The sequence below is a fragment of the Aphelocoma coerulescens genome, chromosome 10 (genome assembly GCF_041296385.1).
Source record: "Aphelocoma coerulescens isolate FSJ_1873_10779 chromosome 10, UR_Acoe_1.0, whole genome shotgun sequence".
Classification (NCBI taxonomy): domain Eukaryota; kingdom Metazoa; phylum Chordata; class Aves; order Passeriformes; family Corvidae; genus Aphelocoma; species Aphelocoma coerulescens.
Window position 1 is genome coordinate 2,382,759 of NC_091024.1, and position 19,121 is coordinate 2,401,879.

Consider the following 19,121-nt stretch of genomic DNA (forward strand, 5'->3'; position numbering starts at 1 on the left):
AAAATAAAAAAAGAAAGTCACCAACAAGACATGGCTCACAGCTAGATAACCCCAGAATGTCAGATAAAGTTATTTGGCCTTATCCTATAAATCCATTGCCTTGCAGACCTTAAGGATTCAACCAAAGGTCTGTTATTTCTGTCTTGGCACAGCAGTCACAAGTTCACCAGATCCCACCACCCCTGAGAGCCAATTCTCTTTCCCTTCCTCACCCTGAGCTACATGCCTCAGCTCCTTTGTTTTCAGAGGACTGCTTTTCAAGCCAAGCACAGAGAAAATACGTGGAAACTGAGCCACTGATAGCGTCAATGAGATTCCATTTTTAATTAAAAAACCAAAACCCATTGTACTTCTGCCCAGTGAGACTGAACCAGCCTCACACAATCTCCATCTTTTTATCAAACAAAAATAATTCTTTTGCCATATATGGTGCTCTGCCTGCATGGCAGACTCCCAAAGCAGCAGCACTTCTTCCATCAGCTGTTTGAAACAATCTGAGCAGACCTAGGGAAGCAGCTCTCCCGTTGGATCTCTGCAGTTGTTTCAGTCTCACAAGAAGTGGACTTCTGTACCCAAGTCCTCCAGGCAGCAGATTTCCCATGGAGCATGTTTAGATGCATTAGACGAGTCTAATTAAATTAACCAGCCTCTCCAGAATCTAAAAGACAAGCTAAGGAGTGTTTAAAAAGTGTAAAATTTACCAATCAAACTTTCTTTAGAATTTGTTGCAAACACCTACGTCTGTGCTCCCGCAGCCACTACACACTCAGGTTGTGTCCTGCTCCAGAGCCTACTTACAGGGACAGCTTCCCAGTGACTTCCTACTGACTTCAGTGGGGTTTAGCCCCTAAAGTGCTAACAGTACAGGAAATATGGGTTTAAATTTTAAAAATGTAAAACGTAAAAGTTGTCAAGTTGTAAGAAACTTTAACCTTAAGATGTAACGTTACAGAGTTTAGGATAACCACAAGATTCCACAAAAACAATGACCTAAAACATGCACATCAGAACTGCATAAATTTACCATGGTCTGAATGCAAAGAGTCTTATGCAGCTGAAGTGACTCCACAATTTTTTTTTAAGCTCAAGAAATCTTTTCCTCATTTAAAAATTATATTAATTACTAATACATTTAAGCAATTCATCCATGCTTCACAATAAACTCCATATTTCTATTTTGGTTTTTTACCCTGCAAGAAGGATCGTTATAAAAAGTCTGTGACTTAAAACGCATTCAACAAATCTTTGATTTACAAAACCTTGCTAAACCAACTAAAGAAGAAAATTTATAAAAAATTCTTCCTAGCACAAACAAACACACCCTAAATTGTATGGTTATCTAGCATTAAAAATCCCTTCAAAATTTACAGTGCAGATCTTTGGACTCTTACAGTTACATTACTAAAGCTGATACTGTTGTGAGCCAGTCTGTAAGCATTGTAACCCAGCTGTATTAAATTATCTCAATTAAGTCAATACAGTGAAAGAAAGTAGCTGTTTTGAAGACCCAACTAACAATTACTGGTTGCAAAGCACAGAAGTACTACATCTGTCTTACCAATTAACCAAAAATGGTCTCATCTTGTCATCCACAAGAGGCTGATGGTTCAGTAGCTATTTACCCACTAGATCATTAAACATTAAAATAAAGCCAATTGCAATGTAAAGAGAGTTTGGAGTTCTAAGAAATGCAGAGCTCAGGACCCTCCTGTTGCTATAAATGTGAGCTTTGCTCCTGCAGAATATCCTTCACATGTGCAGGTAGGAGCACTGCACCACAGGAGCACTGCTCTGTCTGCATGCTGGGACCAGAAATGTTGGCGCAGGTCAGAGTGATAAAAATCAACTCTCTAGGGGTATCTTCACACCACAGTGTGTCAGAACTCTCAGCAGGGAAATGCAGTCAGGCTGCAGCACACAAACTCACCATGTTTCTCGTGTCACTGCTTTGTTTAAGGACCCACAAAGTGCCATACCCCAGGGAACAATGCTGGCCATTGTGATCACCACGATTGCTTACATTGCTGTTGCAATATGTGCAGGTAAGTACAGAACTTTGGCTGCATGTCCTCACTTGTACAGCTAAGTTTGAAAGCTTGGCATGCAAATGAATGATTAACCTCACTGCTTTTTCATCCCATGGATTTATTATGGAGAGAGAGAGTAGTTTTGCTTTTACTGTATGTCAAAACAGTGGTTAAAAAAAAGCAGCAACCAGCAGAAACCAAAATCCCTGTCTGCAGCTGGACCTTCAGGTAACCTGTATGGTTATTTTTGCATTCCATTCAGTGACAAAGACCACCAGCATATAGTATCCATGAGTAAAATAAAGATCAAAGAAACCTCTGATCAATCTGCTGATCTTCTGCTCCTGGTTCACACTGAAATTTCACATGGCTTCTGCTTGCATTCCCTAGTCTTACTGAACACTCATGAGAATCACAGGAACAGGGGAACACACATTTTGTACATTATATGTCAAAGACAGAAATCAGTTGCCTGTCTCAAAGGAACTACACAACTACATGTTCTACAGTAGTGGGATGTGAGGTAACAAAATGGACACAAGTAAAAAGGGGACCTGTACTGAAGCCATGAACGGTGTTGGAGGATTATGCAGTTAAATTCTCATTACAAGCATACAATAAATCTCTGGTCAAGAAAAATAATTTTGCTTTTGTATTTAATAAATGCAAGAAAAAGGGCTGCAAACAACACTCTTTCTTATGAGCAAATACCTCAATACCACAAGAAAGCCCAGCAGAGAACTCCCTTTTCTGGGAGATGACTCTCAAATCTTCTTAAATTCTATGGTTCTTGGACTTTATGCATAAGGCAGAATACTTGACTCAAGCCTCAGCTCAGGCCGTTGCACTATTTAGATCAAATTTCCCCCTGCAATTAAAATTAAAGTAGTCATTCTTCACTTTCTTTTATAAATTCACTTCATATTATAAATCGTTGTTGTTTATTTGAGAACATTGCTCTGGTCTCACAAGAAGTAGCTGTATTTCAGCTTCAGAGCTGTGTATTTTTCAGTGTAATACTTCCTTCTTCTTTTTTTTTTTTTTTCATTCTTGTTTGTATGTTAGTTTTCTAAATAGCCACTGGGTATTTTGGGACTCTTAATGTTTTTGATAAATCTGAAGATATCATATAAACTTACATTTTGGCCACTAACGATGTTGAGATCAACACTGCAACTTAACTTCATGTTTTTCTTCTCACTTCTGGTGGCAAGCAAAAAAAAGACAACATAAATATCAATAAACACAAAAAGAATATAGGTAATTTCTCCTTTTCAAAGTTCTTCTCATCATACTGGTATCAGTAGGGCTATGACAATCTGAACAGGTGAGGATCTGGGTCTCTAAAGCAATTTTGTGTCCTTGTTACACAAACAGAAGGGTATGCCTAGACCTAAGACCCTCACTGACCTGTTTGCTTGGAATACTGGTACTTTTAAAAGCGGTGACAGGAGGACTAAAGACTTCTGAGTTAGTCAATTTATTATTGATCTGTCTGGTTCTCTAATCTCAGAAATATGCTAATCCTTATTAGTTAAATGGCTGATTATTTTAAAAGTAACAGAAGCAAATATTTGCTTACAGCCACCATGAGAAACTAAGTCACAGTCCAGGGCAGTAACCCCTGCCCAACACAAAACGTTGCTCTTTGGGATGAGTCTAAGGCAGCAGTTGGACAAAATGTGTGCAGTTTAGGAGTCAAAGTGTGGCAAGAACATTCTTTCAATGTCACAAGGAAGCAAAATAAAAATATATCATTGTTTCCACAGCCTCCTGTGTTGTACGAGATGCTACTGGGAACGTCAATGATACAATTGTACCTGGAATGAGCTGCAATGGATCATCTGCCTGCGGCCTAGGCTATGATTTTTCCAGATGTACAAGTCAGCCATGTGATTATGGGCTGATGAATAATTTTCAGGTTTTAATGAGATAATATGTATTATCATATAGGTGTATATTAGCATAATAAGCAATACATGAATACATAAGTACAAACATGCAAAACCATTATTTGAAGACAACTAACTACAACAGGACAACCACTCCTATCTAAAAAACTAAAGAACGATAGGAATGATGAAAGGCAAAAATCCCCTGCATTCCACGTTTACCTTCATACTGCCCATCACTAGCCTTCCCAACACTCTGGTAAGGTCTTTATATCCTCTTTTAACAACTACCATGCAGCAGCGTATGTTGTAACATCTTCAAACTGAAAGCCCAGACTTAACAGAGACCTCAGGAGCTCCTGTTAGATGAGTAACTCACCTCACTGCTCTTGACACATGGATGTGATTTCACCTCAGGGGTGCTGTGGTCACTGCTAAAGGGTTGTGTCACAGTACAAAAACCAGAGTTCTGACTTCTTAAAAAAAAGTATCCAAAAATAGTTGAGTGAAAAATCAAGTGAGAAGTAATGGAGTCTTTCTCCTAGGCCAGAGAGAGACTGTCTGCCATTTTTATTCTTCAAAATAAAGCTTAGGCTAAGCATCAAAGTAAAGCAGTTCTGCAGCCTGACAACCACAGCTCCCAGATCTCTGTTCAGCCCCTGTGCTTCATGGCCAGCTAGAGGAATTCACCACCCACCTGCACATGCTTTTCAACCAGTCATTTGTAGCTTTTAAAGTCACTCGCTTTTTTCCCAGCTGGCTCTGCTAAATGACAGGGCTGGGCAACCACCTTAAAAGGGATATGCTCTCCCTTTCACAGACGACTTTCCCTTCCTTCCTTGATCATTACTATCCTTATTCCCACCTCAGTTCAGCTGCCCACACTCAGGACACCCCTTAAAATCAGTGCCCTCCCTACAGCCAGACAAAGTTTTGCTTCTTGCATTTACCTCTGCCAGACTAGAGCCAGAAAACAGTATGTCTTCATCTGACAAATCTACAGGATTCACTGGATTCTTTCCTGAAGTACTGACCACACACCAAAAGCATCTGGCAGTCACATCCATCCATCTTCTAGTTTCCTTGTCTGGTGCTTCTCAACAACCTTTTCACTTCAGTAGTCACAGAGGCTGAGGGAGGCCTGACAGTGACCATCATTACTGTCTGCAGCACTGCAGTTTCATCAGCACCATCAGGCATTTTCTCTCATTTTTAGCCATATTAAATAATCAAGGGGAAAAAAAAACCCAAACAAAGTGCCTCCAACCACATTTCATACTTTGGTGCTTTTTCCTGCTATTTCCATTTTCTTGTCCTCTACCATCTGACTATTTACTCATCAAGTAGAGGCTTTTTCTCACAGCAATCAGTTAGTAAAGGCAGTGAGGAAATCTCACAGAGTACTCATCTGCCCCAGCAGACAGCTGCATACTTGAATAAAAATTTGGCTTTGCCTCCATTGCTTTTAACTAAACCAGAAATAATAGTATTTCCCTACTTCACAGCTGGTCTATAGCAGATTAAATTTAGAACCATGAAAAGCAGAGACGCATAGAAACAGAGCACTTAAATGGGTTTGTCATTAAAAAGTGCATCCAAATGCAAGCCTATTCATTTTACCTTCATTTTTTTCCTAAAGGTGATGAGCATGGTGTCTGGCTTTGGTCCTCTCATCACAGCTGGTATCTTCTCAGCTACTCTGTCATCAGCTCTAGCATCTCTCGTCAGCGCACCCAAAGTCTTCCAGGTAAAATTAAACTATCCATTTCCTTATACTCAGTTTTACTTCAAAGACAAAGTTGAACTCCATATGCCAAATGCAATGCATATTTAAACAACACTGACATGTGGGAGGAAGAGGCAGGGAAAACAATATGTAGAATGTTTTTCAGCAGAAATAGGCAGGTCTTATCATCATACAAGGGCAATAATGCTTCTTTGGCCAGAGCTCAGCTTTGCTGCAGGAACATGGGATTCTCATGTGTCATAAATAGCTTCAAGGGTACTTTCAGGAGCACTTCTGTCTTCTTGCAGAAAGCCACACTGTAAGCACAGGAGCACCAGGAGCCCTCAGGACCATAAGATTCAGGTGCTGTCAGGTGTGCTCTAACAGGCTGTCCAGAAGCTGTCTGGGCAGCAGCAATGTGGACAGACTGGGAACAGAGGGCATGGGACAGAGAGATAACCTGTAAAAATTACACCAAGACACTGATTTGTGCTTCAATTTCTCCCAATTTAGACTCTATTAGCTATTTAATTACCTTTTTCTTTTAAAGCACTGAATAAGCACTAAATGTCTGTGATTCTGTTTCCCATGATATAATAAGATAGCAGCACATTGTATTATCACCTTATTTAAATGTTCACATGCCACAGCAGTTGATGTACTTGAAGCACTAAGACAGATTTAACTTTTGTTTAGCAAAAGCAAGCTGCCACTCACAGACAGTGACTTCTGGTGCAAGAAAGCACTGCTTAATAGAATTATGTGCTGATTTTCTTCCCAGGCTCTTTGCAAGGACAATGTCTACAAAGGGCTGGAATTCTTTGCCAAAGGATATGGAAAAAACAACGAGCCTATCAGGGGATATGTCCTCACTTTTGTGATTGCCATGGCATTCATTCTGATTGGTTTGTACAATGTTGCACAGCTGCTCTAGTATCATGTTCTGAAATCATACAAACCGGTACTATAATGTAATTAGTAGCTATGGTTTGAAAAATTTCCAGTCAGGTAAGCTCTGACATAAACTCAAGCATACTCAAATTCCTGGTAGCAATTGCATTATTCTTAATGAAGGCAAAAAGAAACCAGCAGGGATTTTAGTGACTTCTCACCACCACCACAGCCTCATTTTCCAAGATGTGGAGTAGCTTCAATTCCTGTTCACTCTGCTGGAAGAGGGCAGTGCTTAGAATTCTACCAGATAAGGCAAAGTCAGAATCTTTGAAAAGGGCTTTCCAGTTTATATTGCACATAGATCTGAGGTAATTTTGAGATAATGAGGAAGCCTATTCTGCCCAAGCCTTTCCCAAGTCAGCTCTAAAGCAAATCCCAGTTTACCAGCACTGGTGAAAGAAAATCCCAGCTACCACACTCAGCGGTGCAGGGAGTTTTAAATCAGTTTTTCCATGATTTGGAATTCAAACTGTCTTACACTAAGTAAATAGGATGTCTAGTAGAGAGAATTCAGATTCCCAATACATTGTAACTACAAAGAGTTTTTAAAAATGCATCCATCCTCTCAATTATGTATTTAAAATTCTGAACTTTTTATCAGATCTATATCATTAAGAGACAGTATGCTGAATCACAGTATCAAGTATAACCTTGCATAGCACATAATGTTATTAAAATAAGCATTAGCAGACATAATTCATATGAATGAAGGTAGATCAAGGTGGCCTTAAATTAGTAAGACAGGAAAATACTCAGGCTCTCCCTGGATGATAAATGCAGACAATGTTCAGATTTAATGCATCATTAGGAAACAGCTAGCCAACAATCCAGGAAACTGGTGCCTCTGTCTGACTTGTGTATGTGTCTTGCAGCTGAACTGAATACCATTGCTCCCATCATCTCCAATTTCTTCCTGGCTTCATATGCTTTGATTAATTTCTCCTGCTTTCATGCCTCGTATGCAAAATCTCCAGGTGAGTCTGCATTCAGCCATGATTTAAATATGGGCTTTATAGTCTGGTCTCTGGAAGTTTTTGACTGCATGTCAGAGAAAATTGCAGTATGTGTAAAGTATCTAAGCTATGTGATCTGATGTCTTATTGAATATGATGGCAGTTCATTTGTCTCCAAAAGATAAAAATAATGGCTCCAGTCCTTACAATCTCTACAGTTGCACAGGATGAGAAAGGCTTTGGTGGATCTCACTGGAGCAAAAAAAGCTCCTTCTCAGGGTGGCTTTTTTCCCCTCACTATCACAAAACATGTGTGCGTAAAAGCTTATGCCAACTCTGGCCAATGAAGTAAGCAAGGTATAGTGGGGAGTCATCATTCCCTTCTCCAAACCAGTGAAATGTACGGGGAGGTTCCTAAGCACAGTAACAGTGCTACAAGTGATGCTGCCAGGAAGGGAACGTGCAGAGCAGGTCCATCAAACAGCACCAGCACAGCTCTGCAGCACCCAGAAGCAGAACTATAAAGCACAATTGTGAAGCACAACGAGATCCTGTTCAGGGGTAACTTGAGATCCTCCCTCTACATCTGTGCAGCAAAGGAACATTCTGGCTGTCAGACTTGCGCACTGCCACAGCAGAACGATTCTCACCATCTCACGAATAAAGGGGTGACACCTTCAGGACTGAAGTCAATCAGCTGAGCAACACTGGTTTGGCACACAGGAAAGACAATTTCCTGCTTCTGTGAATTAATTATTCAACTCAAGGAGCGAGGAATACATTTTTGATTTCCAGTGTGAAGAAACTGCAGTAGCGACATAAATGCCTGCATCAACTTCCTTCCTATGGATCTGCACAGTGCCATTTGTTTAGAGGGCAGAAAAGATGAGCACTTCTGCTAATTACCTGCACAGCTGAACAAATGCAGATCTGCTCCACATGGCCTTGGAGCTGAGTGACAATTACCTCTAGAGATTTCATCTGTGTGCATCTGACTCTACTCTGCCACTACTTAACATTTCAGACAGAACTGCAGCCATTTTTCTTTTCTCATTTCCTCCAGTTAATTTCTGCCAATTCACAGTGATAGATTATAATAATTGCAAGGCTGCAGGACAGCAAATTTCTTCCCAGCAGGTCCCTCCCATTCCCTCATTACAAAGATGATCCAAGATAGAGTTGCTCAGCCTCTTCTGTGTTTTTTCCCTCTCCAAAGTCTGCTCTGTAGAACACCTGGCAGAGACCTGCAAACCATGAAGGCTCAGCGCTTGCCTCATCATTTTAATTGGTAGCAGGGGATGGAATCAGTACTGCAGCTGAAGAGCAGCAGGAATAATATCTTTTTAAAGTCAATTGCAGATGATTTTATTCTTCTGCCACAAGGCCAGGCAATTTCCAGGTTTAAGACAGATGCACTTACAGTATTGGGATAAACACTCCTCTCAGCAAGCGTTTAGCTACCAATAATAAGTTCTGTGTATATGCACCAAAAGTACACAGCCACCAATTACCTGGACTTACAGCTAATCTCTTTCTGATGTTCTGAAATAATCTGAACCAGTAAACTTTAATTTTGCAAAAATACATATAAACAGAATAGCTACTCAAAGCCAAGCTGAATAAAGCAGTAGGAAAGAGTGTAGAAGAAGGCCTGTAAGACCCAGTATTTTATAAATTGAAACCTACATCAGCCAACACCTGAAAGCATCTGCTGATACGATGCCTGAGATTTTACAGGTAACTCTCCCACCCCTTCTGACAGAGCCTGAAACAAACTGTACATGGGTTTGTATGCACAAAAATCATGGATCACCATTCCATCAATATATTTTATGGTCTTCCAATTTCCTCAATTCTCTTTAAACAGGTTGGAGACCTGCATTCAGATATTATAACATGTGGGTGTCACTTTTTGGAGCCCTGCTGTGCTGCGGGGTGATGTTTGTCATCAACTGGTGGGCAGCTCTCATCACTTATGCCATTGAGCTCTTCCTATATATTTATGTAACATATAAGAAGCCAGGTAAGGCCAAACCCCACTATTATTATGTGTATATGTCATGCTGCTAGACTGGATTTTAAAGGAATTAATTCTGCTTACAGAATTAGAAATTATTTTTCTGTGCTATCTTTATTTAGAGGGAAGTCTGGACCATCCCATTAAATTCCACTTTATATAATATAGATTAAGTTGATAGTCTGGTGACTGCCTGTTTAACAAGAATTTCAAGTATGGTTCAGGGTTTTCTGTAAACATTCCAGCAGGCTGGTATATTCCCCCATCTTTATGACATTTGGGCTTTTACTTGAGTATCACTCAGAATTTTTTTCCACCCACGCACAAAACCTTACCTGAATTTTGCAGTGCTGTTAGCTGACTCAAGCAGGGTCCTGACTCAAAATGAAAACCTGCTGCCCATTATACAACAAAAATGCAAGATGAATTACTCATGAACTGATCATCCTCCAGCACCTCCCTACAATTCCCCAGTAAATCAAGACAGACGGGCCCACTTTACTGCTGGAAAAAAAACCACTCAGTAGCTCAGCAAATCACAGGAGCTGTCCTCAAAAACCTGTGTGCTGTACAAGACTAGACAGTCTGGCTAGTCATATCCAGAACAAAACTAACCCAGGCTCAGATTTCAGTGCTAACTACCTGAATTACTTCTGCAGCAGACAACATAAAACAAAACCAAGAAATAAAAGAGGCAAGGTTCCCAGCAATAGATGTGCTTTTATTGGAGTGAGCTTGGGACAGCAACACCTGGTGTGAGACTGTTGTTATTCTTTTCTGTGTATTGCTGCACTGTTGTCTGTCCTCCCTATCTGTGCTCTCTCACACCCACTGGGATGGTCTGTGCTTCTCTCCCTGTAAATATAACATCAGCTGTAGGAAAGTACACCCACCTCAAGGCAATTGTCAAAAACATTTCAGGATTTCTGCCCTTTCCTTGTATATTGACAGTGTCCCTGATGCAAAGTAGCACCTTAAAGCTTGGTTACATTCACTGAAGACACTGTACAAAAGCCCTCTATCTCCTGCTAAGAGAGGGAGCTTTCTTCAGTACTAATTTACCAGCAACTGGAGGGTTCAGATAAAAGTAATATTCCTTAGAACAGGACACTACACAAATCTCCACTTAGTTGCACTAAATATTGGCTTTGTATCTTGGCATAACAGGACTTGTTCTGCATTCATGTAGATCTCAATGTGTAGAAAGACATTTCTTATATGTCTCCATTGACCAAACAGCTGCACAGTAATGAGAAAATATGTATATGCCAAAACTGGGCTGGAGAACAATTTTTGGCCTATACAGTAGAACAGAGCAAACTGGAATTCAGAGTGTTCCTTCCTAGTGGTTTCATTTGCACTTCCTGAAATTCCACACCACGTACATGACTCAGGGCTGTCCATTTTCTAAATGGGAGAAGGATACAAAGTTAATGCAACAGATAAGAAAATAGTTTTTAAGCAGGGGAAGAACATTCCCTACAATATTTAAATAAAGAATGAAAGTATTTACTTGCATGGGATTTTCTGCATCACACAAGCAAAACCTATTCATTCTATTAGGAAGCACAAAGAACAACAGGTCTGTATCTATGAAGTATGACAGAATGTACTCTGCTTTTCATAGAGAACACTATTGCTGATTTCTGCAGCAGAATGTGGGGAAAAGCCCATGGTTTAATATGCATTATTTATCTTTATTATATGCAGAAGTAAACTGGGGCTCCTCCACGCAGGCTCTGTACTTTGTCAATGCCTTAGACAGCGCTCTGGCATTAACGACAGTGGAAGACCATGTGAAAAACTTCAGGTAAGATTTCCAGTGAACATTAGAATGGCTTGTCCTGAATGTGTACATCAGCCAATTATATACAACCTCTTTTGTCTCCACCAGACCCCAGTGCTTAGCATTAACAGGAGCTCCTATGGTCAGGCCTGCTCTGCTAGACATCACACACACCTTCACCAAGAACAACGGGCTGTGTATCTGCTGTGAAGTGTACACGGTAAGGGCAACTCACACAAACCTGCACACTCAGCACCAGTGGGGGCTGCAGGTCTCCATTACACATTCCACTCTCACTCAGCACACGGTGTTCCCACGGGAGCTGATTGGCATCTGCGCACTCCAGGAAAAAGATTTGCACTGAGAATGAATTCTCTCATAAAAAACACGAAAGCTATCAGCTGATACAAAGCCTGCTGGTAAATGCCTCACTGAGATGCATTTCAAAGTCCATAGCAGGTGAACCAAAAAAATGGCTTGAAAAAAACCAAACCAAAACATTATAAGGAAAGATTTTAGGCTTAGAAAATGGAAAACCCACAAACCACACAACACGCAAAATTTGAAGGGTTACCGTGTGAGAGTCAAATTACCCAGGTTCTGTTTTCAGCTTTGTCACTGATTTGCAGAGTTGGGGTTTGGCAAGTAATTCAGCTCTCTTTTTGGTGGTTCCTCTGAAACTGTTACAATGCTAATTTTGAGGATAAGCATGCTCTTCTGAGATCTAAAGAGAGTAACAAAGTATATTTCTAGATATAAATACACAGCAAATTATGTATCTTCGAGGATGAAAATCTAGTCTCTCATTAGGACAGAACAAAAATAGATAGGTTTGTAGTGTAAGGAGAAAATGTATTTTAAATATTACAATGACCTTTTAATTTTGAGAGAGAGAAAAAAACCCCAGCTCCTGGCACTAAATGGGGCTGCAGAATCTAGATAATAGAGTCAGTCCAGCCAAGATAATGTATTCCTCTACAGGAGTGTAGGAGTAATTCATTTGATGCTGTCACATTGCAGAAGCAGAGTATGGAAGATCCACATGTGATTCTTCCCAAATCAAATGAATCTATAAAGAATGACTGGTCCTAATTCCCCCCTACTATAATTATTGTTAGATTTCCCACTGCATTCAGTAAGTGTAGAACCAATCCCAACAAGATCCTGAGACTATGCAGCTTCCTAAAGTTGAGTTTCAGGAAGTTTTCTGAATTCTTAGGCACATTTCTCTGTTGTTAATACTTTCTATGGAGAACTGAGATTTCATTCCTGTCTATACAAAAACCCCCAAAGACTATTTTGTTAGTATAAGCTTTGTAATTATTTGGGGGGGCTTTCTAATTATTTCTTCAGCAACTTAGTGAAATTTGATTTCCTTGGTAATAAAAGTGTGACAAAATGAACCTTTATGAATTGTAAAACTGTGGTAAAAAGTGGATGATAAAATTCCTAGCAACCGCATTGAAGAGCAGCCTGCAATATCTATCACAACAAATACAGCAAGACTATTCAGCCATAAATGTAACACCCAGCACATTTTGCCTCAAAAGCTGACATGCTGTTAGCTATGCATAAAGTTTTGAAACACCATGCCAGAGAGAACATCTTCCATTCTTTTTTTTTTCCTAAAAGGCAGCAAGAAACTTTCCAGGAACATGGTGATACATAGCTCAGAAATAGGCAAAATAAAGATCACAACAGAACATAAAGATGATTTAAAGTTTACTTTTCTCTGAGGTTATGGCTGCATGTTGGTTTGAACAGTCTGGGTTTCTAGTAAAAGGGACTATTTCTGCTTTTACTCCCTGCCTTCATGTAAAATATTTTTGCGAGGTTAGGCCTCAGTCTGCAAATTCACTGGATTCCTTCTACAGTTGCAGGAACATTCCATAGGTACAAAGGAGTAGCAGGGGAGGACACGGCTGTCACCTGGTAGAAGGGTGGGACTGGCCCCTCGGCCAGCAGAAATGTATTGTGCAAGCCAGTTGCAAAAACACCTTCAGGTGCTTTCCTTAGAGAGACAGGGAAGAAGGGCAAAACTTGTTTTTTCCTTGTCCTTACCCACAATGAAACTTCAACCTTATTGTTCAAGTTATTATTCCCAGCTCTTCACACAGCCAGGATCAAATTCTTCTTAAGTTATATCCATGTCTTGTGACTTGGACATGCACATGGATTTTTTCCCATTAAATTACCAGATGGCCACTGAAAGAAAACTGGCAACAAAGGCATTTGCATCTTTAATAGTACTGCAGCTCTTTTCTCTTCTGTCAGATAGGAACTTTGACATGTATGTTTAAATCTGCTGAGACTCTTTTACATAGTCAAGTCAGGTAGGGACTTTATTCACTCTGAGATGCTTTACTATACCTTAGATATTTTTTTAAGATGTTATAATCCATAGTAGTCCTTCTTTCTGTCAGAATCACTGCATTTAAGTAGCATTAGCAGCCCTAGCCCTCTCAATATTCACATAATTCACAGAATGTGAATTATGTTTGCAGCACAGTTCTTTTCAAAGGGCTGAATCTCTGTGGACCCTTTTTGGAAATGTATTTTTCTGACTCCCTCCATTTGCTCCCACAGCAGACTAGGTAACTCCTTCAAAATCACTGTGTGATGTACAACACAAAGCCTTCTTAATAATATTTTACTGTATCATTTTTAACAGGGACCACGCAAGCTGTGCGTTAAGGAGATGAACAGTGGCATGGAAAAAAAGCAGGCTTGGCTCACAAAGAACAAAAGAAAAGCCTTTTATGCAGCAGTGGCAGCTGACAGCTTCAGAGATGGAGTCAAAAGTTTACTTCAAGTAAGCTTTTTGTTTACAGAACACACAGAAGAGTGTACATCAAAGCATCCCTTTATGTGAAGCATTACTATTTACTTGTTAAAAGCCCTACATATATATGGATAACGTTATAGACAGAAAGGGCATTCTGGGGGTACATTTCTATTCTGTCACAGATTACTTCATAAAGATCTAGTTCTGGGCTATGGAATTATGAGACAAGGCAGACTGATTCTCTCCTAAATGAACGAGACACTATTATGAAAAAAGAGAGGCATCTACAGGGCAACATATGAATGTCTATGCAGCTGACACTTGATACACTTCAAATCAGTTCCATTGTTTGGTATTACACAGCATATTAAATATCTGAGAATGTTTTGGCAATAAATGAAAACTGAAAATGTGTAATATACATTTTCTGCAAATAGCGAGAAGGTCATTTAAATAAAAACCTGCAATATTTTTCTATTACTCTAAGAATGCAGCAGATCATTTCCAACAGTCCATTTAAAATGGTCTTAATGAAAGCACAGAGACACTGTTTTCATTTTTCCCATCTCCCTCCCTATCTCACATATATGAATATTTAAACATATAGGTACTGAGGCAAAATGTAGAGAAAATTCATATCCTTTGCACAAAATACACTGCTGAAAAGACATCAGTGCCAACTGAGACAGTAGGGAGCCAGCTAAAATACTGTAAGTCACCCACTGGTGTCCTACCAAGGCTCTTTGTACACTTGCTGAATGGGCAGTACAATTGAGCAAGATGAAATGCTATTAATAAAGATCCCTTTGTTCTATAAAAGCCTCACGAAAACTCTTCATCTTGGGCTTACACACTGTCTCAGCAGGAGATCCTTCTGATGTTTTTGACAACTCCTACAGTCTGATGATCTCTTCCTTTCCATTACTACTGAAGCACGACTGCCAAAGTCAACTACTGGACCCCAAATAATTCCCTTCCAGCAAACACAAGGATAACCATATCATTATTGTAACCTAAGGATACTGGCAACAATTACTGATTTCAGTGTAAACAGCGCTACTCAAAAAACCCACCAAGGTTCCAACAGTTTTTACCTATTTTCTGTTGGCTAGTAGTAAAAAATTGGCAAGTGTTACAACTTTATAAGCTGGTGTTTTGTGTCTCCTCCTGAAGGTTCCCAATACACTGAATAATTAGATTTCTATAAACCTTAAGTCAGCTGAATCTAGATCTGACTTCCCTTACTTGTCCAGGTTTTAGCATCCAGAGCCAGTTTTGAAGGCAAACTAATATGTTGACAGACCATTTATTTTTCCTGTTTATAAACCATAATTTTATCTATAAAGCATGCTCAGCAGACTTTGGATAATCTTTTGAAAAGAACAGAGCAAATGAAACAGTAACAGTTTCCAAATTCAAGGCAAAACCATGCAAAATTAGGAGCCTATGCCTTCTCTGTGTATCTGAGATGTTTTAAGAGACTTCAGACCCACTTCATCTATTGAATATTCTGAAGCTGATAAAAGCTTTATGCCATTATGTTAGAATGAGCATACAAACAGTTCTTGAACTCTCTCTTGATTCCAAGTTATTGAACCATTTTAATGAGAGCATGCCAGAAGAAATGCAAATGAATGCTAATTTAGCAAAACTACACTTCTGTCATCTAAAATCATTTATAGCTGGAATGATTTAAAGCTAATCTCTCTGCTTTCCGCATGGGTATGAGCATGAAGGGCATTTATGAAATCCAATCTAGTTGTAAGTGTCTCCAGAACATTACTTCAGTTATCTTTTTGCCATTACTTTTCATTTACAGTAAAAGCATGCATGTGTACCTTTCTCAAGCAGTGTTTTAATATTGTCAGGCCTCGGGCTTGGGTAGAATGAAACCAAATACCCTGGTGATTGGATTTAAGAAGGACTGGAGAAGTGCACCTGCCACGCAAGTTGAGAACTATGTGGGCATTATACAGTAAGTCAGCTCAGCACCTCCTGTTTCACTCCTCTTAGACTAGATTAATATAGCATTTCCATACAGAATTTGATGTGTAGAAACAATGCAAGGAAATATGTGCAAACCTAGGCTCACACATCCTAGCTCTGTGGCTGAAGTTATTGCCCATCAAAAGAGGCTCACTGGCTTCCCACACCTGGTAGGATCTGCTTAGCAAACACCTGGCACCATCAGAGCTGATGTGGCTTGACAATGCTAAAGAAGCTGCACTGCTGGCAGCAGTGCTTTTGCAGAACTGTATTTTCCCATTTTTAGTGGGCAGGAGCTCAAGAGAAAAACAACCCTAATGTACAGACTAAGGGAATAAGAGAACATCATGGAATTCTTCTTTCAAGCCTAGGAGACAGAGGAAAAGCTTTGCTTCAAATCTCATGTGTGCCTAAGGCTCAGCAGCTCTGTGGGTTTGGATTTAGCTAGGAAACAGTCATTTTAAAACAGCCTTCTCATGGATGCTTGCTCAAAATTCACTTGTAAAGCTGAAGCAAGTTACAGAGCAACAAACCCCACCTCAACTTTGTTATTTCCTCAGAGAAGGGAGAAAAAAAATTACCCTATGGCAACCTAGTTCCTAAAAAAGTGCTGTCTGAAAGACCCATTTCTGGAATAGCTGATCTGTTCCCATGCCCAATCACACCCTTTTTTTAAAAGAGGGAAGATAAGCTAAGTACTACAAATTTATCTGGGGCAACTCCTTCTGCAGTTTTACCTAGTCTGCCCTCCCTGTGAAAACTTTCACTGATCTCTTCAAAGTAGCTTTCCTCATTGACATGCACGATGCAAAATCCTGTTTACTCTTCTTTTTCTTTCTTTCCAGTGATGCCTTTGATTTTGAACTCGGCGTAATTATCGTCAGAATTAGCCAAGGATTTGATATATCTCCAGTCCTTCAGGTTCAAGGTATGTAGTGACTTGACAGCTGAATACCTATGCTGGTTAGGTGCACAGCATAAGAAGGACTCTGACTGACACTCATAAGAGTCACCATCTGGTTTCTAGAATAGTTCCCACACTCATAATTTCCACAGTTTATCCTTGTGCAGTTTAAATCCTGCCTGAAATCCTTGCTGATCACTGGCAGTGACAGAAGGAGTACAAGCCTCACACATTAAGTGGCTCTGCACACCAGAGAACTCAAGTCCCAAAGCAGTTCCAGCACAGGCACAGACTAAAGCAGTGAAATCACATTGTGCCACAGCAACCAGTTACTCTGCTGCATGTTTCCTTCCTGGTCTTGGCACGCCTTCCTGCCTCTGCCTACCTGGTATCTCTGGGACTGGCAGGAAATGGGAAGCTGTACTTTTGGTACCATCTCTGTGAACTCTTGAGTCCCACAGAGTTCTCACCCACGCAAAAACCTGGAAGCCGCAGGAAACATCAGTCCTCTCTTTCACCTTTCCCTTCACTCTTCCTTAGGCTAGCAGTGCGTATCTCAGGGGGAAAGGGAAAACCTTTCGCCACACCACAGCCGCTCCGGGAGACACGCTATCTGGGTGGCAAAGGCAGAACAATTCTCTAGGCGCTCGGCAGGACAATTCTCCCCCCCGGTCCCAGCGCGGCCCCGGAGCGGCCCGGCCGGGCCCGGCGCTGCCGCTGCCGCTGCGGGGCCCGCGGCTCTCCGCTGCCGCTGCGGGGCCCGCGGCTCTCCGCTGCCGCTGCGGGGCCCGCGGCTCTCCGCTGCCGCTGCCGGGCCCGCGGCTCTCCGCTGCCGCTGCCGGGCCCGCGGCTCTCCGCTGCCGCTGCGGGGCCCGCGGCTCTCCGCTGCCGCTGCCGCTGCGGGGCCCGCGGCTCTCCGCTGCCGCTGCCGGGCCCGCGGCTCTCCGCTGCCGCTGCCGGGCCCGCGGCTCTCTGCTGCCGCCTGCTGCCCGCCCCGCCCCGCCGCCCTCCGCCCGCATTAACGCCGCGCTGAGCGCGGCGGGGACAGCACGAGGCAAATGCGGTAACCCCCCAAAGCAAATCACCTCGCGCAGTTAAAAGGCGCCAGAGACGCCTTTAAGGAACAAGGGTAGATGAACACGCACTCAGCACTGGCAGCTTGATGTGCACGGAGACCCACGAGGCAAAACTACAGGCACTCAGAAAAAGAATTCCAAAATAATCAAGCTTTTCTTCTCCCCCTGGTGATTTCTGAGAGAGATCTGCCTATCTCTGCTTGATTCGAGTCACAAACTGAGTGCTCAAAATATACAGTCATTGGAACACCTGTAAAAATACAGTGAAAAACAACTCCGCAATCTTACAAACGAGCAAATGTTCTCCAAGTGTTAAGACACAAGGAGTTAGAAAGGATTAAGGAAGGGGGGGGAGTAGCCTCAAATACAAAGAAATATATTGAAGCAGATACAAAGTCATTGTAGTGGAAAACAATGATCATTGTATTCTCTTATACTTGGTACAGCATTCTGTTCAATAGAAAAGCTGAAATTTTAGTTTGAGCAACCATTAAGTTCATGGCTATCACCATGTCTAATAATCAGAAGTACGTGACTGTCACTGATTAAAAAGTAAAAGAAAGTATATTATTTCTGTTGGCAACTGAGAGTGCTAACAGAGCTAATAATATCTAGCTAGTGAGGGTTTATTTTACATTTTTAACACAATGTCTTAAATGAACTTACCTCATATTTAGTTCATGTATTACTCAAATAGAAGCTTTCCTTATGAAAAAAGTTTTCTGCAGGCAAATGCCTGGATCATATTAATTAGTGCCTCACCAAAATACATTCCTCAATAACACATGATACCTTTTTCTCAGAAAAAGTCTAATATTGCTAAGATGAAATTGTTCTTTTGTATTACTAAGTTCACAGAATTGATTAGCTAAATCTTACATCTTTGCAGCAAATGCTCAAAAAACTAAAACATGAAAAATATTTCAGCATAGAGAATGACTGTATATTCAGGATCCTTACTTATTTCTGAGAATCTCAAAGTACAAACCATGAGACTTTGTTCTAATAAAAGAGA

General features: G+C 40.9%; 1 protein-coding gene and 1 long non-coding RNA gene across 5 annotated transcripts in view; one reads left to right on the top strand and one right to left on the bottom strand.

Moving 5' to 3' along the window:
* The window catches only part of SLC12A1 (solute carrier family 12 member 1), a 46,913-nt gene that overhangs the window by 16,379 nt on the left and 11,413 nt on the right, over positions 1-19,121 (top strand). For all 3 annotated transcript variants that reach the window (XM_069026039.1, XM_069026041.1, XM_069026040.1), the window contains exons 10-20: positions 1,958-2,042; positions 3,797-3,948; positions 5,559-5,666; positions 6,427-6,550; positions 7,472-7,573; positions 9,420-9,575; positions 11,280-11,379; positions 11,464-11,575; positions 14,027-14,167; positions 16,009-16,115; positions 16,972-17,054. In XM_069026039.1, the coding sequence (XP_068882140.1) occupies positions 1,958-2,042; positions 3,797-3,948; positions 5,559-5,666; positions 6,427-6,550; positions 7,472-7,573; positions 9,420-9,575; positions 11,280-11,379; positions 11,464-11,575; positions 14,027-14,167; positions 16,009-16,115; positions 16,972-17,054 (1,270 nt within the window). The remainder of the gene's footprint in view (positions 1-1,957; positions 2,043-3,796; positions 3,949-5,558; positions 5,667-6,426; positions 6,551-7,471; positions 7,574-9,419; positions 9,576-11,279; positions 11,380-11,463; positions 11,576-14,026; positions 14,168-16,008; positions 16,116-16,971; positions 17,055-19,121) is intronic.
* The window catches only part of LOC138116588 (uncharacterized), a 32,603-nt gene continuing 15,549 nt past the window's right edge, over positions 2,068-19,121 (bottom strand). For both annotated transcript variants that reach the window (XR_011154223.1, XR_011154222.1), the window contains 2 exons: positions 3,167-3,230; positions 2,068-2,895 (listed from right to left, as the gene is read on the bottom strand). This is a non-coding gene — a long non-coding RNA (uncharacterized lncRNA). The remainder of the gene's footprint in view (positions 2,896-3,166; positions 3,231-19,121) is intronic.